The following is an 11331-nucleotide window of genomic DNA, read 5'->3' on the forward strand; positions in this document are numbered from 1 at the left end:
CCCCACCCCCCCCCCACACCCCCCAACCACACCCCCCCCAAACCCCCCACCCCCCACAACCACCCCACCCCCCCCCCCACACACCACACACCCCCCCCCCCCAAACCCCCACACCCCCCCAACCACCCCACCCCCCCCACCCCAACACCACCCCCAACCCACACCCACCAACACCCCCACCCCCCCCCCCACACCCCCCCACCCACCCCCCCCCACACCCACCCCCACACCCACCCCCCCCACCCCCACACCACCCACCTCCCCACCCCCCAAACCCCACACCCCCCACCACCCCACCCACCCCCCCCACCACACCCCACCACACCCCCCCACCCTCACCCACCCCATCCCCCTCACCCCAACCACCCCACCCACCACCCCCCCCACCACACCCACACCCCCCCCATACCCCACACCCCACCACCCACCACCCCACCCACCCCACACACCCACCCACCCCCAAACCCCCACTCCCCCCATCCACCCCTCCACCACCCCCCTCACCCCACACCCACACCCCCATACCCCACACCCCACTCCACCCACCCCCAAACCCAACCCCCACCAACCACCCCTCCACACCCCATCCCCCTCTCCCTCACCCCATCCCCCAATCCCCCTCCCTCCTCCCCTCCACACCCCCTCTCCCCCTCACCCCTCACCCCCGTTCCCCTCTCCCCTCTCCCACCCCATTCCCCTCTTCCCTCCTTCCACCCCTCCACACCCCCTCTCCCCTCTCCCACCTCATCTCTCCTCCCCCTTTCCTCCCCTTCCCCTCTATCTCTCCCATCTTCCCTCCCTTCCCCTTCCCTCCTCCCTCCCCTTCCATCACTCCCATCTTCCCTCCCCTCCCCTCTCCCCTGTCCCCTCCCCCTCCCCATCCCATTTCTCTCTCTTCCCTCCTCCCTCCCCTCCCATCTCATCTCTCCCATCATCCCTCCCCTCCACACCCCCCTCCCCTCTTCCCTCCTCATCTCCCCTCCCTCTTTCCTCCCCTCTCCCTTTCTTCCCCTCTCCCCTCCATCCTCCCTCTCCCCTCCCCTCTCCCCTCCCCATCCCAATTCTCTCCTCTTCCCTCCTCCCTCCCCTCCCATCTCATCTCTCCCATACCCCACCCCTTCCCTCTTCCCTCCCTTCCCCATCCCATTTCTTCCTCCTTTCCCCCCTCCCCATCCAATCTCTCCCTCCTCCTTTCCCCACCCCATCACTCCTCTTTCGCCTCCCCTCCTCTCCCCATCCCATCTCTCCCCCTCTCTCCCCTCCCCACCCTTTCTCCTCCCCGCCTCTCCTCACTTTCCTCTCTCTTCCCCTCTCCCCTCTTCCCTTCTCTCCCTCTCCCATCTCCACGAACCCCTTTCCCCTCTTCCCTCCACCCTCTCCCCTCCCCTCCCGTCCCATCTCCCTTCCCCGTCCCCTGGACCTGGACCCTTCCCACGCTTGCCCCGGGCAGTCTAGCCCAGCATTTCACACGTTCCTCACACTTGTCGTTTCTACTTGGAGAGATACGGCGAAGGGTGTCGCTGCGTCTGGGATGGGGGGGGGGGCGGTGGCACAGTCCATAGGTGTCTCCCCCCCCCAGTGTGTCCGCAACTCGCTAACTCTTACCTTTTCCGAAGAGCTGCTCTCCCTCTCCCTCCCTCCACACCCTCCCTCTCCCCCCTCATCACTCACTCCCCTTAACGCCGACTGAGCTGAGGTCCGTAACTACGCTTGGAGCAGTGACCTCACCACCCGGGGCTCACGGCCCTCTGGGCCTTGAGAGGGCCCGCTCTAGAAAAAGCTGTGCCCTCCCCCCAGTAACTGGGATCCTCCCCAACCACCACCCCCCCACCTTACCGCAGTCTCTGTCCCCCTGTGCTAATCGTGTCAGCAGGTCGTCGAGGCTGCCCTAACGTTCCCTGTTTGTCTCTCTCTCAGGCCACAGCTGAAGCCAACAACCTGGCTGCCCTCGCTGCAGCCAAGGATTACTACCAGCAGGCCATGGAGGAGGTAGGCACTGCCCTTTGTTCTCTTATCCTTGGACTTGGCTCCAGAGTCCTGGGTTCCATCCCCACCCCTGCCTCTGTGTGTGTGTGTGGGCGGAGTTTGCACGTTGTCCCTGCGACAACTCCCTGGGCCGCACCGGTGTCCCCCTTCCCAACAAACACCGGACACCGGTGGGTTAACTGGCCACTGTAGGTCGCCCCCACCCCCCTCGAGGTGTCGATGAAACCTCGGGGCAGTTGATAATTAATGAAGGTGAAGGGCCAGCATCTGTGCTGTCTGAGACGCACGGCGAGGTGACTGTGGCTCTCCAGGAATCAGACTGAGCCCAGGACGGTCGTAAACCCATCCACTCTCCTCCCCTACTTTCCCATCAGTTCCTGCCCCTTAGCTCCTAATTTACAGCCTCCAATCAACCGGCCCGTTGCTGGGGGGTGGGGGAGGAACCCGGGGCGACGGGGAGGAGGCCTACGCGGTCATGAAGGCAATGTAAAAATCACACACACACACACACACACACAGCCTCCGGAGGGCAGGATCGGGCGTCTCTGGATCTATGAGGCAGTGCTACTACCCCCCACCCGTTCAGAGGCAGGCCATTCAGCCCCTCGTTCTGTACCGGCCTCCTCCCACCACTCTCCCCAACACCGTCCGTCCAGTTCCCTTTCGAACGAGTCCTTGCCATCCCCAGGTGAGGACATTGTCCCTGGTTTGCCATTCTCCCTCACCACCCCACCGCCCCAGCTTAGGGAGACGCAGTATCTCCTGAAGCCTCACTTGGGACACATTAGTTGGGTTAGCGTCTCCCCTCCCCGCAAGTGCAAACATCGTCTCCAGCCCGCCCTACCTGGGTTGCCTTCGAGCTGAACGGTGGAACTGGATGAAGAGACCAAACGACTTCCTCCTGTTCCCGGTGTGACAGGATCAGAGGCCGAGAGGCCGTCTCCTGTGCTCTACAACAGTCCTACAACATAGAACACACAATGTTGTGTCCTGTTAATCAAACACTTAACCAGACGACTCCCTTCTGCTGACACAGTGTCCATAACCCTCCTTTCTAAGACCACACCTGGAGTACTGTGTGCAGTTTTGGTCTCCAGATTTGAGGAAGGACATTTATTGAGGGAGTGCAGCGGAGGTTCACGAGGTTAATTCCCGGGATGGCGGGACTGTCATATGTCGAAAGATTGGAGCGACTGGGCTTGTATACACTGGAATTTAGAAGGATGAGAGGGGATCTGATTGAAACATATAAGATTATTAAGGGATTGGACACGCTAGAGGCAGGAAACACGTTCCCGATGTTGGGGGAGTCCAGAACCAGGGGCCACAGTTTAAGAATAAGGGGTAGACAATTTAGAACAGAGTTGAGGAAAAACTTTTCCACACAGAGGGTTGTGGTTCTGTGGAATGCTCTGCCTCAGAAGGCAGTGGAGGCCAATTCTCTGGATTTTTTCAAAAAAGAGTTAGATAGAGCTCTTAAAGATAGCAGAGTGAAGAGATATGGGGAGAAGGCAGGAACTGAATACTGATTGTGGATGATCAGCCATGATCACAGTGAAGGGTGGTGCTGGCTCGAAGGGCTGAATGGCCGACTCCTGCACCTATTGTCTATTCTCAGCAGATTCATGTGTCTGTCCAAGGCGCTCTATCATATTTGCCTCTGTTACCACCTCTGGCAGTACATTCCAGGCGCCCATGTAGAAAACTTGCCCCGCGTAACCCATTTGAACTTACCTCAAATGGTATTGGGTATTTCAGCCTGGGAAAATATACCGGCTGTCTACCTACAACACTTATAGCCTTGTAACCTCCGGTGGGAGAGCCTGAGACCAGAGGGGACAGCCTCAGAATAGAGGGGCGTCCTTTTAGAACGAAGACGAGGAGGCACTTCTTCAGCCAGAGCGTGGCGAATCTGTGGAATTCGCGGCTGTCACGGACTTCATCTAAGGCAGAGGTTGATAGATTCTTGACTGGTCAGGGCATGAAGGGATACCGGGGGGAGAAGGCAGGAGATTGGGGGCTGAGATGGAAAAATGATCAACCATGGCGAAATGGTGGAGCAGACTCGATGGGCCAAATGGCCTAATTCTGCCTCTATATCTTATAAACCTCTGTCAGCTCTCCCCTCAGCTTCTCCCACTCCAGGGAAGATAACGCGAGTTCATCCAGCCTCTCGTGGTAGTCCACACTCTCTAAAGCCGGCAGCACCCCAGTGAACCCCTCCAAAGCTTCGACACCCTTCCTGTAAAGGGGCGACCAGAACTGAACGCAAGATGTGGCCGGGCTAGAGCTTTACAACGTTACAACATCACTTCCTGACTCTTGACCTCAGCGCAGTCAGGGGTGGTAATTATGGCTTCTGTCAACGTGTGCAGCCTCTGTTGGGGAGGTATGGACCAGGGAACCCTTTACACCAAAAACGCTGTTAGGGGTTAAGCCATTAACAGTTTGCTGCCCCCTCAAGGTGTAACACTGGACTAAACTCTCGTCTGCCCACAATACCTTAAGGAGGGAGGTTATGTTCAAAGGAGATTGGTGTTTTTTTTAAAAAATTTATTCACTTATGGGATGTGGGGGGCACCAGCTAAGCCAGCATTTATCGCCCATCCCTAGCTGCCCTTGGGAAGGTGGGTGATAAGCTGCCTTCTCGAACCGCTGCAGACCCTGAGGCGTAGGCACACCTGTTAGGGAGCGAATTCCACAATTTTGACCCAGTGACAGTTAAGGAATGACGAGATGTTTCCAAGTCAGGATGGTGAGTGACCTGGAGGGGGATTTCCCAGTGGCGGTGTTCCCAGGTATCTGCTGTTCTCGTCCTTCTGGATGGTGGTGGTCGTGGGTCTGGAAGGTGCTGCCTTGGGAACGTTAGTGTGTTGTTGCAGTGCGTCTTGTAGATAGTACACACTGCTGTAAGTGTTCGTCGATGGTGGGGGGATTGGACGCGTGTGGAAGGGGTACCAATCGAGTGGGCTGCCTGGTACTGGATGGTGTTGAGCTTTTCGAGTGTCGATGGAGCTGCACTCACCCAGGCGAGTGGCGAGTGTTCCATTACACTCCTGACCTGAGCCTTGTCGATGGTGGACAGGCTCTGGGGAGTCAGGAGGTGAGTTACACACCACAGGATTCCTAGCCTTCGACCTGCTCTGGTAGTCACGGTGTTTATATTTCTAGACCAGTTCAGCTTCCTGTCAATGGTAACCCCCAGGATGTTGATAGTCGGGGATTCGGTGATGGTGATGCCGCTGAATGTGAAGGGGTGATAGTCGGAGCCTCTCTTGTTGGAGATGGTCATTGCCTGGCACTTGTGTGGCCCGAAAGTTACTTGTCAGCCCGAGCCTGGATATGGTCCGGGTCCTGCTGCATTTGGGTATGAACTGCTTCACCATCTGAGGAGTCGCGAATGGTGCGGAACATTGTGCAGTCCTCTGCGAATATCCCCACTTCTGACCTCGTGACGGGAACGAAGGTCATTGACGAATCAGATGAAGATGATCGGTCCTAGAACACTTCGCTGAGGAACTCCCACAGCAACGCCCTGAGGGTGACCTCCAGCCACCACAACTGTCTCCCTTTCAGGTGTCTGGAACGTGATGCCAGGGCTGGTGTTAGCTGCAAGCAGGAGAGACATGTTTAAGAGGGAGGGAATGGGTGAAAGGACTTGTGTCGGCAGAATTTAACTTGATTGCGAGATACAGTGCCCTCCCGGCCCAACGAGCCCGCTCTGTCCAGTGTGACTATTTAACCTGTTAATCTGAACGGCTTTGGACTGTGGGGGGAAACCGGAGCACCCGGAGGAAACCTGCGCGGTGACGGGGAGAGAACGTACAAACTCCCTCCAGACAGCGACGGGAATTGAACCTGTATCACTGGCGCTGTGGTAGCATTACCTGCCCCCCCCCCCCCCCACACACACACACACACACACACACACACACACACACAGACACACACACACACACAGGCACACAGACACAGACGCAGACACACACACACACACAGACATACACACACACACACACACACACACACACACACACACACACACATACACACACACACACACACACACAGACATACACACACACACACACACACACACACAGATACACACAGACACACACACACATACACACAGACACACTCACACAAACACAGACACACAGACACAGACACACACACACACAGACACACTCACACAGACACACAGACACAGACACACACACACACAGACACACACACACACACACACAGACACAGACACAGATACACACACACACACAGAAGGGACTTCTAATCAGTTTGGACTCAAGATCGTGATCCACGGGGCCTGTCCTCGTGCCCTCCCACGTTTGGGTTCAGATTTATTTATTTCCCACCTGTCCGCCGAGGCACCCAGTGAAATGCGTCGTCTACGCTAACAACCAACACATCCCAGCGCCAACCCGCTCAGCAGAGCAACTCCGGCAACAGCAGCAGCACGACCAGGTTCCTTTCCTGCCAGCCCCACCCGCTCACATACGCAGGCAGTTCCCCCAGCCGCAGGGCAGGCTGCCGGCCTCCACCTTCCCCAGTGAACTCGAGACCCTGGGCTTCAGCCACGGGGCCTGTGGGTCTGCGGCCTCCACCTTCCCCAGTGGACTCGAGACCCTGGGCTTCGGCCACCGGGCCTCGAAGCCTCCGTGCTCCGCATCCCGCTCGGTCCGTCTCCCACAGCACCGCCGATCATTGCCCTGTCCGGCCCACCCATCCACGTTTCCGTCCGAGACTCGGGAGGGGCCCTTCCCCCGCCATCTTTTGTTCCGGCCTTGAGTCGTGTCGATGTGCGTTTCCAGCTGTGCGGGGGCGACAAGGCGTACCTGGCGCCCTCCAAGCTGCAGGAGCGGCACCTGGTGTACCGGGAGACGGCCGTGGAGAAGTTCCGCTCGATGAGGAAGATGGGCGGCCGCGGGCTGAGCCAGCGCTACCAGGAGCAGCTGGAGGCCGAGATCGACGAGCTGCTCGACAGCTACGCCAAGTTCAACCGCAGCAAGAACTTCGCCAGCCTGGTGCGGACGCCGGCCGCCATGCTGCTGATCATCGTCAGCATGCACCTCCTGTCGGGCTTCGTCGGCCTCCTCGGGCTGGGCTTCCTCACGGTCCTCTTCGACTTCTTCAACGGCATGGCCCTGCTGACGCTGATGAGCTGGCTGTACATTAAGTACACGGGGCAGGGCCCGCTCCTGGGGGAGGTCATCGACGCCGTCAGCGATTCCATCCTCGGCGGGGTGAGTACCCGCTCTCGCGGGGTTGGGGTCAGGGTCCACAGAAGCAGGTCCTTCGGCCCTTCTAGCCCGTGCCCGCCCAGTCTTCTGCCAAGCCCTGACTTCCTCCTCCCCACATCCAGTCCAAACTCCCTCCCATTCACGTACCTCTCCAAACTCTTCTCAAATGTCACAAAAGAACCACATCCAACAGCAGCTCATTCCACACTTGCACCGACCTCTAGGTGAATAAATTCCCCCCCCAACGTTCTCCTTAAGTAATTCACCTTTCACCATTAGTCTCCAGTTCTTGTCTCTCCCACCCTGAAGGGAATCAGCTTGATTGCAAACACCCTATCTAAACCCCACATAATTCTGTGTACCCCTATCAAATCCCCCCTCATTCTCCTACGCTCCAGGGACTAAAGTGCTCGCGCTTTCCCCCGTAACTCAAGTCGAAATCAAAATATTTCAACAGAAATAATGCTCCCATTTTTCTCCTGGTTATAATGACGAATGGGAATTTATTAATGCAAGTAATCAGAACCTCACCAAGCAAATCTCCATGGTCAATGAAGTCCCGATGAAGGGTCTCGGCTCGAAACGTCGACCATCTATTCCCCCTCCATAGATGCTGCCTGACCTGCTGAGTTCCTCCTGCATTTTGCGTGTGTTGCCCTGGATTTCCAGCGTCTACAGAGCCTCTTGTGTTTAATCTTCATTTCTGCCCCCTCGGAGGAAGGCGCTCACGGGCCGGGAGACTCCCCCCCCCCCCCCCCCCCACGCCAGGCTGCGGGACGTCACCACCCGACTGCCCTTTGTGTTCGGGTCGGGGTCTCGACCTCCCACCTGCAGGGACCCAAGAGGTTTCGGGAGACGGAATCTGGAGCGGGACATGCAGGAACTGCAGGAGGAACTCCCACCCCTTCCATCCTCCGCACTCACTACCTACTGGAGGAGTTCTCTCCCCTCCATCCCCCTCCACCCTCCGCACCCACTGGAGAGCTCCCTCAACCTCCACCCTCGGTTCCCGAAGCTGGGTTTCGACCGGGAATGTCGACGGTCCCTCTCCATCCCACCAGCTTGCCCGAAGGAACTTTTCCCTCCTGTCCGTCCTCAATTCCCAAAGCAGGCTTCCTTCCGACTGGGAATGTCAATAATCCACCCCACCCCAGTCCCCCGTCCCCAACCCCGCCGCCAACACCACTCTTCCAGCAGGTTGTTTGTTGGCTTGGGATTGTCATAGGAACAGCACAGCAAGAGTCCACGAAACCTGCCTTTCCCCCGCTGGCTTTGTAGGGTGAAGACCTCCTGTAGAGTGAGCCGCGAGGAGTTCTGCGCCATACGAGGGTGAGGGGTGGGCGGGCAGGAGGGAGGTTAATCTTTAGGCTGAGGTCCTGTCCATATCTCAGCTCAAAAAGAGGTTCTCTGCGTCCCCTCGCCACCCCTCCCAGCATGCTGGGGTAACCAACAGCAGACCATCTAGTCTGTTGGATGGATCTTGCTGTGCACAGGGGTCCCTGCCCTGTAATGGAGGCCGCGCTTCAAAAGCAGGGCCTTGCTTCTGAAGCGTCTCAACTCCCCGCTCCCTCTACCAATGGGGTTGCCTGTCTGCCTGCTGCGTCTCGTGCGCGCCGACTGACTGGTCTTTCAACGCCCGTTCCAGGTCGCCAACCTGATCATCAGCCGCTACTTCTCCATGCCCCCCAACACCGTCCTGGTGGGCTTGGCTCATGCCGCCGGGAGGAGTTAGCAGACCCGCAGCCAGTCTCCAACCCACCGCCCCAACACCCCGATCCCCTCGCCTTCGGACGGGACTCGCCCGGCGCCGCGCCTGGAGTCCTCGACACGCTGAGCACGGTCCCTGAATGGCTCTGCCCGCCCTCGAAGGAACCATCGACCGCCGGAGGGGACAGATTGGGGCCGGAAGCAAATAAAGAAATTGGACCATGTACAGGCCGAGGCCTCTTTGTTACCCACCATTCCGGGCACCTCCTGACGGGGATGGACAACTCGGTGTTCTCTGGCTGCCTCCTACGCCTCTCCCAAGAGTTGTAATAGGCAGCTCCACCACCATCTTACACACACACACACACACACACACACACACACACACGCACACGGGGAAAGAAGCAGACAGCCCAGGCCGCTCTAGGCCGTAAACAGGATCAAGACCGATCTATGCAGGCCTCAGCTCCTCAAAGGGGCATTGACAGGATGCTGAGCTGGGTTGAAAGTAGCAGATGGAACTCAGCCCAAAAAAGCGTGAAGCGATTCACTTTGGAAGGTGGAAACTGCGGGGGTTAAGGGCAGGATTCTTAGCAGTGTGGTGGTACAGAGGGACCTTGGGGTCCACGTTCACAGACATCCCACCTCATCCCAGAAGTTCCGGGAGTCTCCCACATATTGATAGCGGCTCCCTGACGCCCGCAAATTATATTCAATAACCCGGAAATCGATTTTTTTGAGAGGAAGAGGGGGAGCGAGAGGGAGCATCCTGATTGGTCTCTCTTCGTGCTAAGTAGACCTATCGGTTTTCTCTGTGGGCGGGCTTTACAGTTGACCTCAAAAATAATGACAGTGTTGCTCGCTGCACTGTTTGCAACAGTGACTTTTCTATTGCCCATGGTGGGTTAAAATGTAAAAGACATGTTGAGGTGAGTTTAACAGGTGTCATTCGTTCATTAGCGTAGCTAACGTTATTTAAACTAGCTGGCTGGCTGCTAAGGAGCTACTCTATTGATGTCCTACGTGATGAGGCCAAACTCCCTGTAGACTTGCTTGAAGTTGTATTAGAATAAAAAAGGACTGCGTGATAATATAAGTACATATTTTAACATCACATTTTTTGCATATACCCAACTTGGTTTACAGATTAGACAAAATCACGAAACAAAGATTTGCATACACCCTTGGAGGTCGACCGGGGTTGGGGGGGGTGAACATGGGGTTGAAGGGGGCGGGGGTGCTACCTCCGTGAAATGAGTTTCTGCAGGATGGGAGGTCTGCGTCCATCGATCCCTCAAAGCTGCCGTCCAAGTTGATAGGGTGGTGAAGAAGGCGTATTTAAGAAGCTGGCCTTCGTTAGTCGGGGGCGGGCGGGGGTTGAGTTCGAGAGCCGTGCGGTAATGTTGCAGATCTAGAAAACCCCGGTTAGACTCCACTCGGAGGATTGTGTTCGATTCTGGCTGCCCCGTTAGAGGGAGGATGTGGAGGCTTTAGAGGAGGCACAGAGGAGATTCACCAGGATGCTGCCTGGATTCGAGAGCGTGTCTTACGAGGAGAGGTTGAGCGAGCGAGAACTTTCCTCTATGGAGTGAGGGAAGATGAGAGGCAATTTGAGACGGGAAGAGGCGTATATCAAGTGGACAGGCAGAGGTTTTTCGCAGAATGGCTAGTACAAGGGGGCATAATTTTAAGGTGATTGGAGGAAAGTCTGGGGAGGGGATGTCAGCGGTAGTTTCTCACACACAGAGAGTCGGGGGGGGTGTGGAACAGCCTGTCAGAGGTAGTGGTAGAGGCAGCGACATCTAAGAAATTCTTAAATGCTTGATAGAAAAATGGAAGGCAAGGGTTAGATTGATCTTGGGAGTAGAGAAAAGGGTTAGCACAATGTTGTGGGCTGAAGGGCCTGTACTGTACTGTTCCAAGTCCCAAGTTAATTGATCATCAATGCCGTCATATACAACCCCGAGATTGGTTTCCTTGTGGGCACACATAGTAAATCCAAGAAACCCAACAGAATCGATGAAAGACCGGCCCCGCCAGGACGGGGAATCAACCAGCGTGCAAAGGACAACGGACTGCGCAAATCTAAAAGAGAAGAAAATTTGCGATAAATATTGAGAACGTGAGATGACAAATCCTTGGAAGTGAGTCCATGTGTTGTGGGAACAGTTCAGTTCCAGGGCAAGTGAATTTGAGTGAAGTTATCCCCTCTGGTTCGGGGGCCTGGTGGCTGAGGGGTAGTAACTGTTCCTGAACCTGGTGGTGTGAGCCCTGAGGCTCCTGTACCTTCTTTCTGATGGCAGCAGTGAGAAGAGAGCATGGCCTGGGTGGTCCCTGACGATGGATGCTGTTTTCCTGGGACAGCACTCCTTGTAGA

General features: G+C 56.7%; 1 protein-coding gene across 1 annotated transcript; it reads left to right on the forward strand.

Annotated features, from left to right (window-relative positions):
• Window positions 1-1917: 1917 nt before the first annotated feature.
• Window positions 1918-9178, forward strand: LOC140192497 (atlastin-2-like; the record flags this gene model as incomplete). Its single annotated transcript, XM_072250084.1, has 3 exons — window positions 1918-1989; window positions 6819-7250; window positions 8893-9178. Coding segments are annotated over 3 exons (591 nt in total), but the record flags the coding sequence as incomplete, so codon positions are not given.
• Between the last annotated feature and the right edge of the window lie 2153 nt (window positions 9179-11331).

The sequence above is a fragment of the Mobula birostris genome, unplaced genomic scaffold (assembly GCF_030028105.1).
Source record: "Mobula birostris isolate sMobBir1 unplaced genomic scaffold, sMobBir1.hap1 scaffold_1546, whole genome shotgun sequence".
Classification (NCBI taxonomy): Eukaryota; Metazoa; Chordata; class Chondrichthyes; order Myliobatiformes; family Myliobatidae; genus Mobula; species Mobula birostris.